The sequence below is a fragment of the Frieseomelitta varia genome, unplaced genomic scaffold (genome assembly GCF_011392965.1).
Source record: "Frieseomelitta varia isolate USP_RPSP 00005682 unplaced genomic scaffold, Fvar_1.2 scaffold_11, whole genome shotgun sequence".
In the NCBI taxonomy this organism is placed as follows: Eukaryota; Metazoa; Arthropoda; class Insecta; order Hymenoptera; family Apidae; genus Frieseomelitta; species Frieseomelitta varia.
Window position 1 is genome coordinate 164,559 of NW_025108750.1, and position 26,556 is coordinate 191,114.

At 34.7% G+C, this 26,556-nt stretch overlaps 1 protein-coding gene across 1 annotated transcript in view; it reads right to left on the reverse strand.

Moving 5' to 3' along the window:
* LOC122528425 (neuroligin-3-like) overlaps positions 1-26,556 on the reverse strand; it is a 62,756-nt gene that overhangs the window by 27,236 nt on the left and 8,964 nt on the right. The window contains exon 4 of the mRNA XM_043653509.1: positions 25,222-25,476. Within this exon, the coding sequence (XP_043509444.1) occupies positions 25,222-25,476 (255 nt within the window). The remainder of the gene's footprint in view (positions 1-25,221; positions 25,477-26,556) is intronic.

The window sequence follows — 26,556 nt, forward strand, 5'->3', positions numbered from 1 at the left end:
GAAATATGTATGAAACAATTACCCGTTCAATGCATATGCATGGCGCCGCGCATTTTATTGTTTTTAAAAATTCGAAAAGGAAAGAGGAGAGGAAAACGAAAGAAGAGAAAGGAACGAGAGCAAGGGAGAAGAAAGCGAAACAGCGTCGCGAGTTATTTTTCTCCTTCGGCGAATGGTCCTCGAGTTTTCTCATCGTGGCTGTGGTAATCGCTATCAGAAGAGAGCGTTTCTCAAAGCGATTGCTTGTGGACGGAGAACCGTGGGCGACGAGAAAAAGCGATCCTGGATCAGAAAATTGGGACCTCGCATGGGGAGGGAAGAGTCTCTCCCTCGAATTGCTTCTCTCTCTCTCTCTCTCTTCGGGCGAAAGACGCTTGTAATCCACGACCAAAGTGAAAACTGACGTTGCGAATGGAGCCCATCTATTTTCCAAGAGGAGCGAAATTCGACTAGGAGATTTCGGACGGTTTTCGCGAGATTTACCAGACCCTTTTCATCGACGCCATCGATCTGTAGCCCCGAAATCCGCGGGAAGAAAGCCGTCGTGATTTTCATTTTTTCCTTCTTTCCTTCTTTTTCTCGTATTTAGAGGTTGATTTGGGCTTCGTTTGCCAACCTGGCAACCTTTCCCCCTCTCCTTCCGCTTGGAAACGCTTTCTTCTTTTTTCTTTTTTTTTCGAAATCCATTCTCTCTCGGTCGAGATCGTGCATTTGTGTTTGATGCTTTTGAAACGGCAGATAATGCGCGCAATTGAAGGAAAAGCGATCCACTCGGGTCCAATTTGAACAAAGAGAAAAACCGTGTAAGCTTCGAATCAAATCACGTTAAATTGACCGGCCAAATGAAATTCCGACGACTAGCGAAATCGACGGAATGTCGTCGCCGTAAAAAGGTCCAATAAATTTTTTTTTTTCCGAGAGAGAGACAGGACATTTCGTGAGAATGTGTTGCATACCGGACGCGAAAAACGTTTCGACATGCCAATTATTTCTGCTCAAAGAATCGCCCGTATCGTTCCGTGTCGTGATACAATGAATGCGATGAAAAGGCCTTCGGGTGAGGGGTGAGAAGGGGAGGGGAACGCGCGGGAAAAAATTTTGCTTCTGTTCCGCATCACTTTTTGTAGCTATTTTCGTTTCTTTGTGAGAGTAACGTAGATTAAAAGTTTTCTATGTCGACATTTTTGTGAGCGAAGGTCTTGAACAATTCTTTTTTAATTGGTCAGATAGAGTTATTGCCTACGACATGTACAAACTGTTATTGAAAAAGTATCTGGATATTTGTCAATTTTGTGGTATTTACACTAAAATGGATTGAATTACGAAACGTTTTACACGTTTGTAAATTTCAGAATCGATAGAACGGGCATGGCACTGCATATTTAAAAAATGACGTAGATTTCATACATTCTAGATATAATGTTGCATACCATTTTCGGAACAGAAAATCTTAAGTTTGTATAATATACGACAGAAAAGTTAGAAAACGAACATGACATCGTAATACTTGGACTTTCACAGCGACTCGTATTAAATAATTTTGTTACCTAACACAATTTGTATAGTATTTGAAGTCTAAACAAGGTTCACTCTGAACAAAGATTGAGATTTTCAATGATTTATCGAAAGCTATTATTTTCATCCGCGTTTCATTTAAAATGATCATCTAACTAGCCAAGCTTAAATATAAATTTATTTAAAGAATGTAAATTCTTTATCAGAGACTTTAAGAATTTACTAAATTATTAAGAAGAGGTAGAATAGAACGCACGTATGTATATACGTCTGGAAATCCTTATAATACGCAGGAAGTAATAAAAATGTTCTGCTTTATCACGCTGAATATTTCAATATTCATGGTCTTCCTCCTTCGCATTTTCCTTCTTCAAATAGTCGAGTTAATTTTGGCTCCATACAATATTAGCATCATCCTTTCACTTTACCTTAATACTTTAATCCTTTCAAATATCTTTTTTACTTCCCTGTCTAATTAGCTTTATTCAAATTTCACCCCATTTTTAATCGACTGCCAAGTAACATGATTCTTTGCAACGTAATTCCTTCTTATGTTTATAATTGTTTCTATAATTCTTTAAATATTTTTTATCTCCTCTGTAATAACCCGAAAATTTTTTTCTCCGTTTTCATAAGAAGATTCTCATTCTCGTTCTGAAATCCATAAAAAAAAACAAAAAAAAAACGTTGGATTAAAGGAGTTTCGTGCGATACCACCACTTTGTGCTCAAACCAGTTTAGTAAACTAAGTACCAGGCTTACTCTATAGTTAGACCATGGATTTTTAATGCATTTTTATATAATTTCTTATAAATATAATTTAATAGAACGCGAATGGAAATTTGTTTCACCTTCTAAATATTATAATAAATACCTTACTTTGGATATTTTATATATTTTTGCATTTTTCTGCACTTTTGAATTTCCCACAAATACATAGAATCCCTATGAAGTAAACAATAAGCGTTGCTGATGCACTTCCCCATACATTATTAACAACAGTGTTATGTTTTTGCAAATTTTGTTTCCTATTTGTACACGCGTATTTCATGCTTAGAGAGCGTTCAGACGATCAATATATCTATATTGATAATATTTTAGGGTTCTAAATATTGTCGTTCATGAAATATATACCGTCAATATTGATCGTGAGGATTTCTTACAAGAATATTGCGACTTTTGAAATATTGACAATATTGTGTCATAATATTTTAGGAGTGGACAGAGAAAAAATTCACATGAACAGTTCATAACTCCTGTTTGATATCTTCTTTCAAAGTTATAGCCATTTTCGTGTTTCGATTATTTGAAAAGAATTGTGTATATGATACTTATTACCATTATTTGAAGTATTTCGAAGACTTGCACCAACACATTCGACATTTACGATGGGATTTAAAAAAAAAAAAAAAAGATTACGACGACTGTAAGTTTGCATACTAACATTTTCAGTATCTCCTACGAAGGCAAGCAGTCTTGAAGCATAAAACATATTATTGAAACATAAAAATAGCAAAGACTTTGAAACAAGGCCAAACAGGACGCATATTCATATAAACTTTCTTCACTGTTTTAGTCTCCATTTCGAAAATTGGCCCCCACATTTTACGACACATTCTGTGTATTGATCGTTTGGACGCTCCATTGCATATTTCATCTAGTTAAATAACACAATTTTGTTGATCGATTAACTAATGCACAATAATAGATTATTTCACACTGGCGTATATCTCGTCGAACAGCGTTTATGCTCTCTAGTACCGTTTTAATTCCTTATCCATTCACACTACCGACGTAATCGATCAATTTCCTTATTATCGAATGCCACGGCGCATTGACGGTCGAAGATGTGCTCTTTCTTCTGTCGTTTGCCGAACGCCTTTGTCGAAGAAAGGACGATTGCTTCGGCAAACAATTTGGAGCGAATTGAAATCGGAATGGAGTTTTAATGGCTAGTCACGAAGTGGCACGCTATAAAATATAAAGGACATGATTCCATCGATGCCTGTACTGCGATCATTTTTATCACGTAGATGCATGCATTGCTTCTCTTCTCGGGTTAAATCTTTTTTCGGATCTTTTATAGGATCGAGCAACTTCTGACGAACAGATATGTTATTCAAATAAAAGAATTAATAGTATATAAAAGAAAGAAAATAAAAGCAAATAGAATTAAATGTATTTTAAATTTTACTGTATCTTCCTCTTAAATTTTGAATTTAAAGATCAGTTTCTTCGCTCGTTTTATTGTCTAATTTTGTACAGATTATTGTGATTATTATTGTTGCTATTTTTCCTTTCATAATTGCACGCAATTGTTGTAAAAGAATTATCATAGATCGCGAATAAAGCTTAAGAATTAAAAATTACAAATTTCGCTCCTAATAACTTACAATTTTCGTAATATTATTTGTCGGTATCATAAATAATTGGTATGCACTAAATACTTTGAGTATCAAAAGTATCAAAAAACAAAGCCATATTCAGAAAAATTCAAAATCTTCAGAATATTTTACTTTTTTAATGGTAAAAGATTATTCTAAGCTACATTTCTTGCACACAGTTGTTGCCACTGTAGCATCGAAGCGAAGATGTTTAATATCTTTTTGTCAAATTGTTTTAATATCTTAAATAGATAAATTCATGTCCGTATAATCTTATCCTCTTAACGTGTAAAGTAATTATTAATTAACATACGTTAAGTTTTCGCTAAATTCAATATGTTTTTGCTGAATTGTTTTAATATCGTTTGATAAATTCATGGTCATACAATTTTATCTATTTGTGGTAATTAGTGGTGACTCTGACGTTGTAACTTATGGTATATTAAAGTGTAAGCTGTCATAAGCTAATCCCTAATCTCTAAACAGGTACTTAAGGTTTTGACGAGTAAAAAGTATAATACTGTGAAAATAATAACAACTGAATAATGAAACTAACATTAAAAATTGAAAACAATAGAAGTCAAACTAAATCAATGAAGTAACGAACATTGCTATGATATTCGAATTAAATTAACATAAATGATGTACATGATTGAATAGTTAGGGATACCAAGATTAATTGTAAGTAATCAAATGTAAGGCTGCCTCGAAATACTTTGTACTTCCGTTTCGAGCAATTTTCGTCATTGCTCTCACTGCAACAAATTTCTTTCGCTGTAATTTGTTTTTCCAATACAATTTTCAAATTCTACAAATCTCTTTTTTCAATGTTCATATTGTTGCCTAAATGTTTTCTAACGATTCAGAATGAGATAATACGTAAATATCAATAAAAACGTGTATACAAAGGAGATTTTTATTGTCCAATAGGGAACAGTATTTTGTCCGATGCTCAATGGACAAAAATATTTTTCTAAAAAACAATTCATCGTATAAAAAAAAAAAACACACACACACACACATACATACACACGCAAAAGTAATTGAAGAGACACTTATTAAAACGTATATAATAATACTATTCAGATGTCTTTTAGTTAGAAAAATCTGATGGACTATAACTCCCTTTAACCTATTCAATGCATCGGTTTCATATCAAATGCAACGATTGATCGAATTCTTTTCTCGTGCACGCGTGATTGCAGTATGTAAAAGCCTGCACGCCTTTTGTTCTATCCCCTTCTCTGCTTTTGTCGTTATAACAATTCTATCGCGATTCAATTTTCGAAAATAGTCCGCGGACTAGGGGAACTGTTCCCGCGTGCAAGCAATAGATATTTCCACTTTTGATCGAGAACGAGTCCATTATTTCAGCTAGCTTTGACAATTTCCTGTTTCGTAATACTATTTTTCGCGATTGTCCTCACTTTGTCCTGATAATCAGTAACTGTTTCGTAAAATGCAAAATCGAAATAAATAAAAGTATACATAATGAAGAAAAGTATACATGACACTATAACTTTGTGATGTTAGCTGTTTGTTATAGTAATTTTTATTAACCCTCTGAGTGCTTAAAATGCCTAAAAGTCTAAAATCTAAAAGTTTAAAAGTTTAATGTTGAATGAGAAATATATACAAATAAAAAATGCATCCATTTTTAAACACACACACACATACACATATATATGTATTTGTGTTTTGATATATTCGGTATGAAATATATTATTCCTCTTTGGATCTCTATTAAATAAATTATTTTAAGCATTATCGATTATCTGTACGTCGCGTACTAAACATTCCAACATTTCGATTTCCAAAAGATTACTGCTTAAGAACACTCATTACAGTTTTAATAGAAATATAAATTTTACTGATTTAATTAACTTTAACTCATACTTTTTTACATGCGAAGTGGTGAAGCAAGTAATGGCGAAATAGCAAAAAGGTTCGATTAATGAACGAATAACATGTAAAATATATACATAAAAAATATCTGAAACAAAATGTGTAGATTAAATAAATCAAATCTATTTTTATAGCAACCACTCTTTCGACATATTAAAAAGCAAGTCTTTTGACATATTAAAAAGCAATTAATAAGATTGTTGTAAATGAATATTGACAAGAGTCCCAGTGTATCAAAAATGACAACGAACAGGAAGACGATGAAGATAAATAGAAGAAGCAAAAAAGATCGGCAATAACTAAGTAAATTTCAGAGCATTGATAATTAATACTATCATTTATGTTGCAAACAGTTTACAAGTTAAATTTCGAGTGAATTCAGACATTTCCCGAAGGTATGTTTCTCGTAATGGGTATTCATGATTGGCAATAATAATATGCTGACATTGCGGTTATTTGCACAGAACGCGTATAATTATGCATGACTTTTCGCTGTAATTTCATCTGCGACATAAATAACGCTGTAATTTTCATGAGTGAATCGCGACTGAATGCCCAGGAATCAATAATAATAGGTCAGTGCAATTCTGACAGTATCGGAACGATGCGGAATTTTGATTTGTTAAATACGATGACACACCTCGTCGCTTTTATTATTACTTTCAGGTTCGTTCTTCATTCGTTTATCTATTATCCGTTCGTTTGTCTAATTTCTTGGAACGTGATCGAAATCCCAATATGTATCGAGGTCTTAGAAATATCAGGAAAAAAAAAACTTATCTCGAGGAATTAACATTTCCTCAACGGGATATTTTAGGGAATAATTTCACTGTTTGCAAGTACGGTTTACAATTGAGATGATAATCGTGTGTAAAAAGATAAAAATTATTGGAATTTTTGTTCATTTTATTTTTTATAATTATACGGAATTTCTATTTATATAAGAATTATTAGTTAGGAAGTTTCATGGTATAATAACTGTGGGAATTTTCTCGCTACTATGACACCGTGGGTAGGTTTCAATTTTTCACAGAATGCGAGCAATATTCAATCACTGAATTCACACTTCACCTAACTTCGGTTGTTCGATACATTTTTTTTTTTTTTTTTTTAATATTCCATGCATTCCGTGGAATTTTGTAATTTTGCAATTTCCGCTGTTCTCAGATTCTATGTAATACTTCTAACATCGAATTGCAGACAACAGATTAATTCAACACGATCGTTAATTTGTAAATTGTCAAAAATGGAACGTGGCGGTTCCCGATTTTCGTCCTTCACGCTACGATCGTGGCACGCAATTATAAATCGCAGATTTGTTTATTCTCAGACGATGGACGCGCAGTCGTAAATAAAATTTCCCAAGATTTAACGAGCAATCCCGCAGCCACATTCACTCTTTTTTATCCCCCCTTATCTCCGGGAGATAACAATCCGCCGTCTATTCGCTCAACAATCCGCAGTTTTAAACTCATTTCGAAGTTTATTTCGTCCAGTCTCGTAAGCAAGCAACTCGCAGCCGAGGAGTGAAACTCGCCGGGGTCGAGAGGCATCTTTCGGCAAGTTACACGCGCGATTCCGCCACATCGTGGTGGCTTGTCGCTCCGTCCCGATATTTCAATTATTGGCCACCGGCGCGATTCTGCGGCGAAGTCACCGGCCTGTGAATCGTTAGTTCAACTGGATATTTCGTCAATGAAATGGGACGCTGATTGGACGGACGTTCGCTATTTACCGTGACGCTCCTCTGGTCGGTTTAATACACCATGAATGTATTTGAGATTACTCGTCCTAACTGGAAGTGCCATTCCTTGAAGCTTAACTAATTTTCTTTTTTTACAGTGAGTACAAAAGTGAAAAGTGCGGGCGAAAGATTCGTAGAGGTTATATCTAGGTATATTAAAAGTAGATATTAATTTGGGAATAGCTTGAAATTTTTAATTTTAAGTTCCACGTTTTTGGAAGATTTTCTCTTAGAGAGGAAAGTTAATTATTAATTCCTCAAGGATGTTAGGCTCGTTCATGCGGTTTCAATTTTCTATCGGATTTTCTTTATCCTCGATAGAAATTCGAAGAATTCAGTGATGAAAAATATCGAGCGTACTAGGTGTACTTTTCCAGAAACGCGATCGTAGGATTTAGAAGTTTCCAGAGGTATTTTCTAAAACACCACCATATTACGTTCGTAAAAAGAAAAATCCGTAAAACGTTAGTGTTGCTGAGACTTCAAAGAATTATCGATTACAAGGAGATAAAACCTGTTGCTACCAAATCTGCCAATCAATCAAGAAAGTTTAAAAGGAACATTACTTGAAATTTAATATTAAAAACTCAATATATTTCGTACAGATAAAAATAGAATTCAGGAATTCTAAAATGAAACATTTAGACGCTAAAAATTAAGCACGTAAATATTATTTTTCGTATTTCTTCACTTTCTTTTTGGATAATAAATGACAGTTTGATAAAACGGATTTTATTCTGATGTGTCACTGTATATATCACGGACTCTCACTTGTAGCTGCAAAATGATATAACATTTCATGTCAAATGTGTCAAATAAAGAATTTTTGCGAATTTTTTTATGAATTTTTCGACTGTATGTTGTATCTGTCGACCGTGATAGGTGCGGAAAATACACGAGAGAGTCTGAAACGTTGAAACGTTCGGCAACTGCAACAAGTGCGTAGCAACTTATTTGGCAAATAATCCATGAATATTTCACCTGGGTGAAAGTTTAAACAAACTGCCAGAACCCTGCGTGAAAACAATGCGAAAGCGAAACGGAAACAAAGTTACTCGTACGCGGTGACAGCAAATTATTACGACCCCTCGATTCACAAAAACCCGTGAAAAACATAGCTGTGAGTGTGCTACGAGCATTCGCTATCCATTCATCTAAAAAAACGAAAAAAAAAAGAAAAAGAAAAAAAGAAGCAACGCGTAGCCTCTCGACGAATTGACGACTGATTTTGAATTACCATGTGACTAAACAACAATCACGAAAGAACATTTCGAATTCCTTGTAAAGCAAGCAGTCGCGAAGCGAAATTCGATCGAAATTTCGTCTTTCATTGATTTTTAATTTTAAAACGCTGTTTTTCACGATGTTGTATTTATGTGAATATTTAAATTCTTGTTTTGCTTCGAATAATATCAGAGTTATCCTTCATCTTCAAAGATCGAGCAAGACTTCGCACGATTTCATAAAATATCTGTCATCAATCAATTGCGTGAAAGTAGACATAGTATCTGAAACGAAACAAAAAGATTCTTCCACGAAGTAAGTAGAAATTTCAAAGAAATCTGAGATGCAAAGTTGTTGAATAATTTATATTTATATCCTCGATGAGAGTCAATGTATTTCTTAGTGCTTTATCTATTAACTAATTCTTGCTCTGTAAAGACCAATAGATTTTGCGGATCTTCGCGCAATTTCGAATATAGATGATCTAGAGAGAGAGAGATTGTAGTTTAAATTTACACACAAACTAAAGAAAAATGGCCAGGGTACAAATTTTCTTGTCCTATTAAGCATTATAAGGACCAATACACAGTCGGAGTGTTTTATATATTTTTGCATATTGATTGCATTCTGTGCATCTTAAATAATTTCGTAAATACATAAAAATCCACAGTCTAGTTGTCAATGTACTGCATTTAAAAAACAGAATAGAATTTCAGGATCCTGCAATTTTCGTTTTTTCATTTTATGACAATATTAACGTTGGAAGCGTGATTTCGATTAAAATGTTGGAAATATGCAACCCATTAGCTCGATTTTTTATAAAATATAACTGTGATGTATCGATATAACTGTATATAACTCTGATACTTTGATCAATGGACGAGCAAATAAAACACTATGTTAGTAGAATTCCAACCGTTCGTCAATATTTACACAATGTATGTAAAAAATATTGAATAAACATGCGACAGAAAGAGTTCTATAATTTACAACGTATGCCAAAAATTGTAAATAGCCAGAGCATATATTTAAGTGTAGAAATATATTTAAATGTAGAATATACTTCGTCGGATATCTACTATTGCAGAGACACGTTAATATAAATGAAATTACCTGTATATGTGTCACTACGCCATACTTCAAAATACATATTCATCCTTTCCAAAAATCCATTTTGCGGATGGTAATAACCTTTCAATATTGACGCGATTTAACATGTTGCATAACACGTTGACCACTAATAGTTTGTCGTAACTATTTTATTTTTATTTGTAACTTTTATGTCAATTTAGTTAGAACGGGGAATAACCCTAAAATCAGTGACTGTAGTAATTTGTTTTACATTACTATTGCAATATAATTTTAAATAATTATATTATATTATACATTGATATCATATATTTGAATTTACAAAAATTTTCTATTTTCTTATTAAGTTCCATTTATTAATTCGATATAAATTAAACATATAAAACTCCAACTACATTACATAATTCGGAGTTAATTTTATTTTGTACGTTACATACATTACTAGGGATGTGCGAGAACCGGAAAATATCAGGAATCCGATGGTCGGGACGAGTCGGGAAGAGGTCGCGTTGGATCGGGCCAGGTTCTCGAAAATTTCAAAATTCCCGAAGGAAACGGTTTTCCCGAAAAAGTCGAGATTCCTGAAAATTTCGAGAACCCGGCTGCCGTTTCTTGAACTACTCTGCAATGCTGTATAGCAGCCTACAAAATATGTATATACACAGTTCAATTTCTTCTGCCAGTAAAGTTATTGGAAACACGGATTCTACGAATTGTGTGTACTGATGTATACAAACGTGTGACTGCGTGCTTAGTAGTTGGATATTATGTACGCTGTTGAGCAGTATTGCTTAGAAATTCGGGAAGTTCAGACGTATATTTCAAAATCTGTGTGAATTTAATAAAGATTAAAAATCTTTATTAAAAAAAATGTTGAGTGATGGTGAAAGTAAAGTTGTGGTAGCAGGAAGTAGCGTAGAAGATATCGTGCAAAGGAAGAAGCTAAAAAGAGAAGCTCCGTTTTGAAACATTTTCAAGAAAAAGATGATACAAAGGCGGAACGCACACATTGTTACCATGGATTTTAAATTGTAAGTATGCAAATACTACTGGTTTATTACGCCACTTGAAGCATATGCATCCAAACATTAGTATGTACTAGAAATTATGTACTAGAAAAGAAACTGAATCGATATAAAATTTATCGCATGTACAAAATGATACGTGAAAGATTGTTAAACCAAAAGATATAACAGAAGGAATTGCTCGAATGATGGTTCTAGAGTTGCGACCTTTCGATACAGTTGAAGGCGTGGACCTTAATGAATTATTTAAGCTTGTTCTCAATCCTTTTCCAACTCTTTCGGGAATCCTGATTCTTTCGAGAATCCCGATAAATTCGAGAATCTCGAAATTTTCAGGTACCCGTCCCGATCCAGAAAAATTTCATGTTTCCGACCCGACCCGATATTTCGGGTTCTTGCACATCTCTATTACACATTCAGGATAAAGATAAGTAACAAAATGAAATCAAATTAAGAATCCCAAAATTAAGTAATGCAAAAATCGGAATATCTCCTAATATACAATGATACTAGTTAAGGATCAATAATACGTAATACGCGATAATCTAAAATCGAGTAATCAAGAAATTAAACGAATTAAAAATCCCGAAATTAAGCAAAAAATTAATACAAAAATGATACTAGTTAATGATACGAAGAAATTTTTTAAAGAAATTTTCATTTTCAACAGTCTACGCTAGCTCTAAAATTGAAAAGTATAGTGTGCAGTATTCATTCCTCAAGAAGAATACCATTCTCACAGACGATAATCATCCATAGAGAGATATAATTATTTTAGAAAAATTGATTTGCGAGAGGATGATTTAATCGCACGCACGGAGGAAGAATAAAGTTACAGTAAATTCTATGGCTACCGCGTTTTCATAAAGATCTGCCCCAACCGACGACAGTGTAACCAACACGTGTACCTAATCTCCTATGACTGGTGTCCGTGATAAAAGTATAATAGCGTATATTACTTGGCCCTGAGGAGAATAAGGGAAATTCAAGGCGTCTGTATACGCGCGCCTATATTTATCTATACTATATACTATATTATATACTATTATCTATACTATAGTATAGTATACTACTATATACTATTATCTATAATATGGTATAGTATATAGTATAGATAATAATATATAATATAGTATAGTATATAGTATAGATAATAGTATATAATATAGTATAGTATATAGTATAGATAACAGTATATAATATAGTGAAGTATATAGTACAGATAATAGTATATAATATAGTATATAGTATATAGTATAGAAAATAGTATATAATAGTATATACTATATACTACATACTATATTATATACTATCATGTATACTATATACTATATACTATGTTATATACTATTATCTATACTATATACTATATACTATAATATATAGTGTTATCTATACTATATACTACATACTATATTATATACTATTATCTATACTATATACTATATACTATATTATATACTATACATACCTCGATTATAATCTACGAAGATCACGGAAAAAATTCGAGGAAAATATTTTTCAGGAGGCAGTTCAAGAGTGCTTTTACTTTTGCATCCAGTGAAATACTGGATTGGAAATTATCGCTTTAAAATTATTAAATTTATTCGCTTTAAAATTAATTATAATTTATTCTTCACAAATTTATTATGAAGCGAAAGAGCACGTGGGTGTTTCCTTTTCAAAATTGTGTTTCAAGATCAATTTTATTTTAACAATGATATCGTAAGTTTCCAAATGCAAAGGCCTTAAGCACAATTCTAAGCACGGTGTCAAAGTTTACAAACGAAACTCCAAGAATTCGCTTAATGTTACTTCCATAGATTGCGTCTTTCGTGACATTTTCGAAACTTGAAGAAACTGTGCGCGTAATTCACTGTTTGGTCCTCGATGGATCGAAGATGATGCGAATTAGACTCCTCTGCTTGTGCACGTGCCCGTTGCAAAGGTGATCCGCGGGACAATGGAACGTGATCGGTCATCCGGTGAAATTCACGGTATCGCGAATCGTCGTCAACAGAATGGCGAAGTATAGTAGAACCGGCTCGATACCCCGTGGACTAATTAAACCGACGATATTGCGTAACTGTAATTACACCCTAATCGTACGCGCTTCTACGCCAATACCGTACGATTTTGTCACGGACCGTGTTGTATTTCGTGACCACAATGCTTGTTGCGTTCGCGGCACGCGATTATCGTGTGTACGGTGCGTGTTCTATGAGATGCAGGGATTCGCGCCACCGGAAGGAGATACTTGTCACTTCGCTACCGGAGATTTCCTGTCGCTGTTTTAATTGAAAAAAGCCAGTGAAAAAAGAATTAATTGGAAAATTATTATTTAAAATTGTCATATGGAATTATATTCCCTAAAGTAATTATTCTTCAATACATAGGTTAATAACATCAAGTACTTTTTTTTTTTTATAAAAAAAGAAAGAACATATGATTTAATTTAATAAATCAAAGTCAACTTATAATTACTATATAAGTTAACTATAATTACTATATGTATGTACATAGAAATTATATACAGACACGGTATAAAAGCTACACGTACTATGGATATTTGAAATTACGAGGGAAAGTTCAATCTGATGCCTTTCAATGAATGAAAATCTTATTACAGTTTCACAGCGAATGAGATCATAAGGCTTACGTATCTTTTATAACGCAGCAAGGATGCGATTTGCATAGCTTTAAATTCATACACGTGCAGCTCTTGAAAGTCGAATGACCGGCTGAATTACCATCGAGTGGTTAACAAGGCGACGCAAATTACATACTCTTGCATGACGAAATTAGAAAAATCGTAAAGATAAATGTAGCGGAAGGGTATCGCAGTCGTTATTAATTACTGAAATCTAATATTTCATGTAATTTCCCAACTTTTATTTCCCCATTATACGCATTAAACTTGGAGGTTTATTGATTAGGATAGCGATGTTCTCCTAACTTTGTACTTATTCTGTAAGTATTCTGCTAAATTCGCATGTTCTCCTAATTTTTTAAGCAGCACATTCTCAACGAAAAAATTTTTCACGTCGGCGATTCGGAATTGATTCGTACAGTATAATTAAAAAAACTAATTATTCAATCATAGTTCAACGCGAAGAAAGCACGTGAAACGTATTTCACCCTTGTCCGGAAATTGCGTTAAACCTTGCGACAAGTTATTTCTGATCCGTTTCATCGAAGTGCGATTGATAGCTGCAATCCAGTTCGTTTATTCGGTTGATGAAACATTGTAAACTGATTTCGCTGTGCAAATTCTGCGTTTACATGTACTCGCGTGCTTCTTTCCTTTTCTTCTTTTCGCTCGTGCTTCCCACGGTGTTGTACTTCCCACGGTGTACAAATTGGATCAATTGTAGCACGATCGAATCACATCATATCGTATGGTATTTCCCTCGCGATAACTACGTAAAAGTGGAAGCTCTTCTTTCACATGGTTCGTTTCATGAAAATTATACAAATTTCAGAGCGGCGGAACTTTCAATCTCAAACATCTAGCAAGTAACGTTTTCGTTTCATTTACTCGTGTATCGTTATATTCACAATACATATACATATTAAATTGTTACATGATTGATTATATCATATATTAAATTGCATACAATGTATTATATCATGTATTACGCGTGCAGTTTCCTTCAATTGCTTTTACAATGTTCGATTTTCGTGTTGGCGCGCGACGTAATACGCGAAACTAACTGGTAATCTGTTTGCATATGCGCAGGTACAGTGGCCATAATTACAATAACCGTGTTGGGTTACAAACAAGATAAATAGCTTGTAACGAACTGTCGTGAACGAAAACGAGGCGCGTGAATTATTTCTCGTTGAAAATAACTGTGCACGAAATGTGAGTTACATACGTGTCGCTATAAATACACGTAACTTTATTTAATAATACTGTTTAGTAAACACGAGTGTAACTCCAAGGCAGATTTTATAATAATTAAACGCAATGATATTAGAGTCTCTGTGAAAACTCGTCACTTCGATGTTCTTGTCGAATAGGGGGAACTCGCGTTAAAAATCCTGAGTGATCGTCGGATCGTTGAAATCATTGCCAGACGATCACAGATCATACATCGTACACTGTACAGCATTCATAACGTTTAATTCGCGAATCCGAAAATTATCGTGTTCATTTCATTTGCTTTTCGTCGTCCGCATTAATATTCATTTAAGGGCCTTTTGTAATCGAAATTAATACAAATTGCCAGTCATCGTTACACGATACAATTATCGTGAAATGAATACATATATGTATACGTGTACGTATATAATATTTCATGCTATAACATTAATGATGAAACAGATTTTTCGTGTACTCACGTGTACTACAACCATTAATCAATTTAATCCTATAATTTCTCTCACGAGATCGTTTCCGCTGCTGCGGATTTCAATTAATTAAAGCCGATGCAATAAACTTTACATCGTCCTCGATTTAAACGACAAAAGTACGAAACGAGATAGAACGCGTACAGTCGATTCCTTCCTCGACTCGAATTTAATAAAGACTCGGAGATAGAACGAGGCGTTAGATGCGCCAGATACGGGTGCCAAGAGCCAATTAAGGGTTTAGAGTATGTTTCATCTATCGCTCATTCTAGCTGACAGCAACACAATATCGCTTTGTATCCGAAATCAAGTTTTTACGTATTTTTATATCATCAACTTTTAACTTTCAGACTGTTGTGAAACGTACGGGGGAAAGAAAATAAATTTCAGTTCAGAGCACCACGGAATGATGCGTTGTTGTTGCTTGTTACAACGAGAATACAAGAAATTTTGATATTTCGTCGTTTAGTTGAATCCTGATGTTCGAAGTTCGATAAAATCGCGAGGGAAGATTGTACAGCAAGTTTGTAAAGAGGAAGTTTCAACTCGCGAAACTGTGACTAATCTAGTCATGAAAGGAATTTTTTAATGTTTTGTATGAAATATTTAAATCTTGACGATTTTTGTAAGAGTAAAAATACTCAGTAGCTACATGTAAAAACATTTTTCATGCTTTAAAGTGAAACTAAATTAACGTGGATCGTTGTACGAATTTTTCGAAAAGTTGCGACAATTTAAAATATTAACTATTTTTCGTCGCTATTTGTCCCGTTATGCTTCTTATTTTATGTGTATAATATATACAACTTCTCTGCAGTTTACATTAGCTAAATACTGTGTTGCTTAGCTTCCTCGACTCTAGTTAGTTGTTCCGTGGTCGTGTTGTCACGCTGTTGTCCAATATTTTTATTTCACAGAGAATTTTCCATAAGTGAGGAAATATGAAAACTGAGGTTAGTATTGAATTCACAAAGAAACAAGCTGATGCACATAGAAAAGAAATTAACTAACAAAAATTGTATATTCAACTTGTATGAGGATGTTTGCTTAAGTAAATAAACTTTCTTGTTTATTTTTGTGTCAAATTTTTGATTCTTTAATTGAACAATATACAAAAAAAAAAAATTTGCAGCTGAACAAGTAAAGAAAACTAATTCGGAAAATTGATTTCCTTCGATTTTATTTGTGGAAAAGTTTTTTGAAACTTTGTCAGACTCACGATTTTTCGTTTCCATAACGTTTCGAAGGCTGCACTTCGTTACTATACTTTAATTGCGTTATGTTTCATCAAGTAATTCCTACTGTAGTATCTTCGAATGTAATATCTCTTGAAATGGAGTGGTTGACATATGTGAAAACATTTTCCGATCAAACGTTTTTCGAATACGTTTCATCGAAGGAATCTTCGATGCTTTCGCAAACAGTGAAGACAATATTTTCACAGACAAGCGTTCGACAATAAGTTTTCCGCGTTAATGTTGCAAGTTTGTACCGCGTCCGAATTATTATGCGTATTCATATTGTTTAAGTACCCGAGCGTTTTGTGCAATTGCAATGCTGCAGCGTGACAGAGCGAAAACTAACGAGGCATTGACGCTTCATAAATCCAAGTTCATTAATTCCGTAACGTCACTATCTCACGGCCGAACATTCGAGTACCTCATTTATTCCGCAATGCATCATTTCCACGTTCCTCTTCAGCATAATCTGCTTCATTTCTCGGAAAGCTTAGCATCTCATTTATTCGTATTCGATAAATTTCAATACCTTGTCGTTTTTCGAATTCACGTACATATATGTACGTACGTCCACAAATTACTTTGCCCCAGAAATTTTCCATTTTCTATTTCATCTTTGATTTGTAATCTTTCGTTAGAATTTCGCGATTGCAGAATTACTGTTAATCGTTACCTCGATAATGCATATACAACTTCCATTAATATTCGGATGGTAATAACAATTTTGCTAAAATCGAAATTAAAATACCTTGTAAGTTACTCGTTTTTTGCCCACGTAATTTCAATTTCTACGTAATTAGACGAAAAATGAACTAATCGTCGTCCATCCTTATTCAATTCTCCTCGCTCCTTGCACCCTTTTTTTTTTTAACTCAGACCAATGAAGAAACAGACGAGATTCGCGATAATTATTATTTAAGAAGAATTATTTCCCTCGACACTCGTTTATTTCTTTCATACGTACAAATCTTTCTAACGGGCTGTGTTTCGATACAAGGTCCCCATTCGATTCCGAGAAAATGTACACGCTTTGCTGATCAACGATCGAGCGACGAACTTTCGCAGAAATATTTACGTTCCCTCCCTTTACTGATTCATGCACAGCGGACAGTTCAAACAACTGGCGGCCCAGTCGTTAACGTCGACGCGTATAATACGGAGCATACGAGTGCTCAAGGCGTGTCTCGTTCGATGTTCGCAGCTTTTTAATAAATTAACGCCAGTGAAAATCGGGAACGAGCTTGTCATCTTGGTGATTCGCGTCGCCGTGTATCTGGTATATTTCCGCGTGCACATCTATCCGGCGCAGATGTCGATTCGAACGCAAATAATTTCTATCAGTTGTGAGTATATTTTTGTCCTTTTCTCTCTCACTCTCTTTCTTTCTTGCTTTTTTTCATTTACTGTCGCGAAATATCGCAGTGAATTTGTTAGATTGTTACAGTCGTTTTCCAAATGTGTTTTCGCATGTTCCTCCGATGAGAATGACGACGCATATGTATGGCACAGTGGCGGAAATTACGACGGAGAAGTTGTATTTCTTGTCTTTCGTCGACGAGTTTCTTTTTTATTACAGTAGAAACTACCGCTTGCATATAATTTATGTGACAGAGCTTGTTTATATGGTAGTCTGTAAAATTTCATCAACTCTCGATAGGTCTGAAATTAGTTAAACCTGATTTGAAGATTTTGATTTAAGGAAAGGAAGGAGATTCATTTCTATTATATAGAAAGATATTTTGTTTCCCCCGTTTTTGCTCTACAATAGTTTATTTAACCATCCATAGTTATATTTTTCGCATCTTTTGCGAGTGATGTGGATCGTTCATGACCAATTCTTTCACTGTCATTGACTTTTAAAAAATTTTAAAGAATTCTGAGATATTTACTGAAGAAGTCTCTACTTTGATATAGAGTCGGTCCTTGAATGAAAATGAGTATAGTAAAAATAAATATTCACTTTGAAGAAATTCTAGAGTGAAATTTAATAGATTGTCCGCAGAGAATTAATAGCGTAGACAATAGAGTGTAATTGTACAGTGAATGGACAAGCTTACAGTGGATCTGTAGTTATTTTTGCAAAATAAAAATCAGAAAATTCGTATCGTGTTCCATTAATTTTTTGTTTTAATTAATTTTAAGGGTTGATTGGTTCCTTCGGACAACTTATGGTCCACTGATTCCTTTCTTTACAAGTTCACATTTTTTTCGTTCATATAATAAGAATTCAAGTCCAAACATGCGAATACAACATGAATTTCTTGCATTTGCTCGAACGTTGTCCAAAATTTGATTCAAACGAAGAATAAACAGAGTTCTGTTGTATTCTATCCTTTATACAGACTCCACTTGGACCGAATTGTAATCAATACCTTATTAAATTTTTGCTGATTGAATCCTATTTCGAGAGAAATTCCTTTTATATGAATGAAAAATCACTAGGGTAGAGAATCCTATTCTACGATATTTCATTATGTTACTGGTTATTCCAGAGTAACCAGATCAATGACAAGACGCGTGCAGGCTTGTCTTCAAACGCAAGGTGGTCATTTCGAGCATCTTTTGTAAAAGTAATTAAAACGGAAAATTCATTATATCTCATAAACGAAGACAGATACGACATATATTTATATTTTTCATTATTTTTAGGCGTACAATCATTTCGCTTCCGAAGTGGGTTCCACAAGTTACGAAACATCCTGTATAAATTACTTGTCACCTGACAAGTTCATATAAATCGAGTTCTATTGTACCTTTTTCAGAGTTGGATGAGTTTGCGTTAGAGTTTTAAAATACCAGAAGTGTCAAATTGGAGTTGGAGTCTTGAAAGAAGAAATCGAAGAATCTGATGCCGCGATCCGACAGACATTGCGAATTTGTGGGAAATTTAAACATAGAAAAATACATAAATTGCGAGAAATGTATCATATATCCAAAGCAGGTAACTTTTATTATATAATATTTAATATAGTAAATTTCTGTTTAGGAATTCGTTTCTTTAATTATGTTAATCTGATAGAGTCATAAATAATTTTCATAGAGGGTGACAGAATCAAATGTATTAATCACCTTGATCGGAAATTAACGAGCCTATATCCGAGAGATTTAACTAAAGAAAAATAACTAAAATCTCCTAAAATCCCTCAGTAATGCTTCAAATTTTTTTCTCTTCCTTCACTGAAGACATAAATATTATTCTTTTCTTTTTGAAAATTGAAGCTCGTTTCGAATCGTGCTGATCGCTATTGACTCTACTCTCAGTAGAAAAATATCGTCGACAAATATTGAGGACACAGTCTTTCCAAAATCCTTCATTTGCGATCGCCAATATATCAAACTGACGCTATACAGAAACGAATGAAATAATCACCAAGAAAAGGAAAAAAGTTGAGATGAATTTCTCGATGAAATTTCAAATAGCAGAAAACTACCGTACAAAAATGTAGAAAATGCCGCCAACGAATTGAATTACTTTTTCGTTAAACAAGCGGCGCAGTTTCGATGACTTCAAAACAATCGATTCGTTCGGATTCATTTACGGTATTTACGGGAGAGCACAGAGCTCGTCCCTCGGTGCCGTTTAAACATCGCTTCCATTTCGAGCGCGTGCGCTCGAAATAATAAATGATCGCGCCGAGCGTAAACGCATCGAGACAATTTTGTTGGTACATATTACGGAAGCCCCCATTCCCTCCCGCCCCCTACAATATACACGGCGCGCGGGCGCAAAAACTGTTGCAGAAATGCACACGGATTCCTAGCACACCGTTTATCAATCGCTAATCTTATCGCCGCATCGCTGCAAATCTTTGCCACCGGTAAAATTCGTTACCGGCCCCGTTATAAATCTGGCCGCCGGTATCTCAAAAAAAGGGCGATCCCGCGTCTATCTCGCTCGCCGATCCTCGACCCCTTCGATCCCTCGCATCCATCCGTGTCGAGCACGATCTCTCGCGACTCAATGAAACTTTTTACGACTCTTGGAATTTCCCTCCCCTCCCCCCTTCTTTTTTCTTTTCACTAAAAAAAGGAAGAAAAGAAAAGGGTAGAAAAGAGTCGCCCGATGTTTCCACCGACGAAACGATCGGCAGAGGAAGCGGCGATATCGCGAGCCGTATTTTTCACGCGGCAAAAAAGTCCCCGACGCGATTGACGGACAATGGGCGGGACAATGGGTCCGAGGTCTGGTCCAGTTCGGATTCCACGGCGCCGCATTATTGATCTGGCAATATTTTCTATTCAAGATCGCGCGCGGACACGTCGATATCTTACTTCCCCGCCCCGGCGCTGCGCCGTGCACGCACCGCTGAAACACTGACACGGTCATCCAGAATGGGAGTCGACGTCAAGTCGGAAATTGCAACAGTCACTCGTAGCGAATGATTTACCAGACGTAGTCGAGATATCTTTCGCATTATGGTCGGCCAGCGGCTAAATTAAGTTTCACTTCGAACAAACCGGCATTCGTCGGCATCGTCCGTGTACGTCCGTTTACGTCCGTTTGCTTGTTCGCCGATATATAAGATTCATCGAAGAAAGAACGAAAGCGAGTCATCACGGCGAGATGTTTTTTGATGGCTCATTAGCACTTTGTCATTTAAACCGCACTGTGTAACATTTAAACCGGAGAACGTAAGTAATTATTCTTCTTGCTCTGAAGGAAAGTTCCGTGCGGGGTTGTGTGTTTCATTTGAGAAGATATTCGTTCCCATATTGTATATTTATGTTTTATTGTACAATTTATTATTTGTTACATTTCTGTTTTATCGTGCAATTTTTATGGAAAGAAAACTCTTTATTTTTTCTTTTTTTTTAAAAGATTCCATAGAATAAATAAAAGTATTAGATACTAGTTTTATGAAACAGTTCAATACGGTGATGGTCGAAGCACAGATATTTCATTACTTTATAACTCGGTAAATCAGCGGATATTACACTTAATAACTTAGCAATAATCAGCTTTCTAACTGTTCGTTCCAAAGGGAGACGTAAACAAGCTTCGAGATATGAATTATTTACGTAAATGCTACAACTAAATAATATATTCAGAACATGAATTCAATCCACTGAGAACCAAACAGTGATTTACCATAATATTATAAATACTTCAGTTTCTCTAAATTTTGTGAAATTCTAAAGTCTAAATAAAAACACAATAATTACAGGATTTTTCAAATTTCTTTTCGTAACATTGAGAATTTCAACATTAAAAGATATCGCGAATTGATTGGAAAGTATTGTTATTGGTCTTCATATGGTTTAACTTTAATAGCTACTTAATATTGTTATAATATTATTCATCGAGTAACATTCAATAATTGTCGCAACGCTAGAACTGCCAAAATGACCAATTTATAATCTTTCTTAGAAATTATATAGAAAAACACAAGGTATGAATGATTTCTCGTAGAATATAAGCTTGTGTATTTTACAGTAATTTAAAGTTTCTCATATTTATTTTTTCTTTTTTTACTTTAATATCTTTGATGAAAATTTTGTGCCTTTAATCATCGATAGTTCCAGCGTTGACACTGAATGAATAAATCGCATCTGTTTCTAAAATTTCTATTTTTATATCGCGTAAGTTCCATCCGAACTGAAACCTTTGCTTCCTTTCTAATCGCGAGAACGATTTTTTTTTTTTTCTAAATTCTTCGGAACCGTGCGTTTTAAACCTATTAAAATGTCCCGTGACTTTCTTTGTTCCATGATTTAAGCCTTTCGGATCGGATTCAGGGACGTTTTGTTATATCGAGGTCGTTTCATCCCGAAAATCAATAATTGAAGAAGAGACTAAAAAAAACTCGTATATTGGAAACACTTCAGCCACCACTCGAACCTGTCACTTGACGATACAAGAGAAATAGCGTTAGTACAATATTTACTTTCCCAACTCTATACTGTCGCGTATAATATCTCGAACAAGTTAATATCTCGCAGTTCTTTTTTTCTTTCTTTCTTTCGTTTTTTTCTTTTTTCGTTTTTTCGGTCGAGAGTAATTTCACGTACAACACGCGGCGAAATAAAACAGCATTATTTGACTTAATTACGGATGCATGAAACGAATGAATATGCATAGATAATGCGCGCAGAATGAAAGAAGATGAAAGAAGAGAGGAAATTGAAAATCAGAGCGGCTGAATAAAACAATTTTCATTCATGTCAGGCTGACGTCATAAATCAACTGTTATTCATAAACGAACAACTTATTTTCGATCGCGAGCAAACGAAGAGTTACGAGGTAATTGAATGCCTGTCGAAATGAAAAGAAGCGAGACACTCTGAAGGAAAGGCGAGTAATTTTGCCGGCGTACTTTAACAAATTAATTTGAAATTAATTAAATTTCATTAGGCGAAATGCAATTTATTAAACGAAACAACGCGTGCCTCCGCGGCTCTCGCGGCTGCTGCGACGCGTTAAGCACTAAGTTTTACTAAGGAATGTCAAAACGAAATAAACGAATTCGTGCCAGTCGAATCATCCTTTGTGCGATTCGAGACGAATTCTAAAGTTCTTTGCGAAATTCGCTATTTTGTTCCAACTGTTAATTACAACACAGACACAACGTTTCACCTGGCACGAGGGGACAAATGTAACAACAACAAGGGGCAATTTAACGAAATATTAATTGAATCATTGTTGCCGCAGGTGGCTGCATCTACTCTGTCAGAATTGAAGGTTTTTTTCCAACAACTTGAGGCAGAAGCGTCGTTGTACAAAATTAACGTTGTAAATTAATTTCGTTGAACAGGCTGTTAATTAAAAATGGCTCGTTTATAAATTGCATTCGAGTTTGTATTGGCTGCGCATTGATTTAATTACACGTTCTTAATGTTGCAATTTAATCACGAGGGTACATCAGATTCGACACGAAATTTCCACTCACGCTTCTTGTTTTGTTTTTTTTTTTTCAACGCGTGCACGTGAGCATGATTCACGAGTTTTAGGAATTGACGAATTTTCATATGCGCGAAGAAACGTTCTCGACACATTCTTGATGCGTTATTTTTTTCTCCCATGGCGTCTGTTTATCGCGATAATTCAGGCCCAAGATGGAATCGTGACATCCTTGCCATCTTTGTGCTTTATCTAGTCACGAGAGAACGAGGATTTTTTTCATAACTGGGGATGGAAAATGAAACGAACGAGCTCGTCGTAGATCATTTGTCGGATTCTTTCGCGAAGCAACGCCGACGCGCGGCATATTAAATTTTGGGGCATGCTAAGTTGCAGGCTCGCAATGGGGGCGATGAAATTTCATCGCCAGCCGTTAACACAATGCCGAATGTTGTCCGTTTTTCACTTTATACGACATTAAGTATTCAGACTGGGGCAGAGGACAGAGAAAGAGATGGCAATAAACGAATGGTCATCCTGTTTTAAATTCTTTCCTAAAATATGAATTTGCAATCTAAATTGTTCTAAACTTTTGCTTGAAATGTGGAGAAATTAATAAGATTGCGTGTGTTAAAAAGTAAACAGTTCAATTGAAAATGAATTATCTTGGAAAGTTATCTCAGTATCGTCCCCTGATAAAAATAATTCTTTGATAATTATATCGAAGATTAAACATTATTCTGTAGGAATAAAAATCTGCTGTTACTACGTGTTTGTTACGTGTCCATAATTCACAAATGAGATATTTAATCTACATTTGTTATAAAATATAATTGTTTCGAAAATATAAAGGTTTCGATGGAGAATCTCGATTATTTCAGGCAGTAAATTTCAAAGCTCATATTATATAGTTATTTTTGATTCAGAGCTTGTTACTCTCATCAAAACAATGCATAGTTTTGCAAATCCTAAGTTTATATTTAAAAATATCAAAGATTAAATTAAATTGTAAATATCAACCTGATCCGACGCGCAATTTTTCAAATTCTTCAATTTGCAAGAGAATACTTCTTTTATGGATAAAAACCTCTCGTTTTAGAGATTATATTTATTACTAGCAACAACTTTACAATATTTATCAATATTATTTCTCTTGTCTATTTATTTGTAATATCACTTTTCTGTGTCTGCAGTTGGAAATACGCCGCCATTTGTTTCCTAATATTCCTCGTACAAATATGAAAATTACGGAGAAAATATTTCCGCCATCATTTTACCGGCTCAGTCGAAAATTTATCCAACACCGAGTAAATCGCAAGATAGGAACAACGCGTATAGTTGGGTCATAGCAATCGAGTTATTAATGGTGTTACGCGGGTTTAATTTATCCACGGCGTGGTGGGAGGGAGCGCGCGCGTGCGCGCGCGCAGATGCGTTTCGAATCTAATTATCTCGTAAAGTTGCGCGCTTTATAATACCTTGTTAAATAGTTTATAATCGTATACACGTATGCGAGTATCGATGACTTATCGGGCCATTATCGATGATTGCCGGATAACGCAAAGCGAAAAATAGATCCCTTAATAGAGATATCGACGAGGTGAATGAGATTTTGACGGCGAAAAGTCACCAATTTTTTTTAGAATTAATATCCAGTTTCATTCGAAGAGTTTCGTCTCGAAAAATATTACAAAAAAAAAAAAAAGAAAAAAAAAGAAACGTTTCATGACGAATTCTCGCTATATTCTTCAACATTTGCTACATGGCACTTGTCAATTTAAAGAAACAAACGAATCGACGAAAGTCAAGGTTTGTTCCATTTTTATTTCTGCGTGTGTTTTCTCTCATTTCTTGTTCATTGTGTCATTGGTTTTCTTTTCAGGCTTGTCAAAGAACAACCACTTACCTGAGGATAGTCTCCATCCTTCATCTGATAGTCGAACACGTAGAAATAGGTCTTTGGCAGTGGTTCCTTTTCGCTTTCTGGGATCGGCGCGATGTGAGGGTTATTCGGTTTCTTCGTGTGCCTTAGAGTGAACAGGTCGCCAGTTTGCACTAACGGAGCCACGAACTGGGCGTCGCTTAGTGCTTGGACACAGGCGTCCTTCGTATTCACTGGATGCTGCACTGTACGTTCCCAATCGGTGTATTCATTCACCACCTGATTCATTGGCAAAAATAATGGAAACAGATTAAAGATCAGAATGTCGTGCTTCTACTTCGAACGTTAAATAAGCCTTGACCATTGCACACAATAGAATGGCAAACATAAAAATATTATTCGAGCGTTTCAGTCCTTTAGAGTGTCCAATCTCTACCAAAATATTATACAGATAATTTTAAAATGAATAATAAAATAATTGGTTTAGAAAGATTCTTAATGAATCATTTGAAGCTCATTGAATTTTAAGAGACTGCATTAAAAAGAGATACGTGTTTTGTTATTTTATTATTCCATTTTCTTACTGTATTATAGATTTTTTTAATTACATTGCCCTATAAACGTTCATAAATTCACATGAAGTTTTTCGAGAAATATGTATATATCATTTAAAAAATACTATTAAAAAAAAAGATACTCATACATGTAAAAAATACTATTGCAGAGGTACGAAGCTTAAAGGACCGGCGATACAGAAATCCTTTAAATTAAAGACGAGGTTACAAAGGTATCCACGACAAAGCGAAATACAATGAAAAAGTATCCTCGCACCTTAGTTGACCATCTATAATGAAAAATGTCCAATAATTTTCACGAATGATAAAAAAAGTTCTCTGTCATATAGGAACCTCTTTGCCAAACGCAGTCCGTACTTGTCGCTCGACATTGTTTTTTCGTTGCAAACGTTGCGTCCGTAGGAAACTCGATCATTCCCGTTCTTGTTTTCACAAATATTATAAATTCCTCCGGTTCAGAAACAGAGAGCAGAACAGTAATAACGTTTCTCTTTAACACAATGTTTCGTGTTTCTCTACGTATCAACGTTGTATATTGCATCGTGCAACTTTTACATGCGGACGTTCGTCTGGCGATTTAATTCAACAAAAATTCGCCTTGCAATTCAGATCAATTTCGTTTCAATGTTTAATTCTCAATTTTTAACGGCAAAAAGAGCCTTTCATATTTATCATCGATAGTTTTTGCCGAGGGGGAGGGGAGGAGGAACAAAGTTATAAGCGTGGAAACGTGAAATGGAATTTCCCTTGCTAAAATATTTGGCTCTGGTCGAATTGCTCGTAG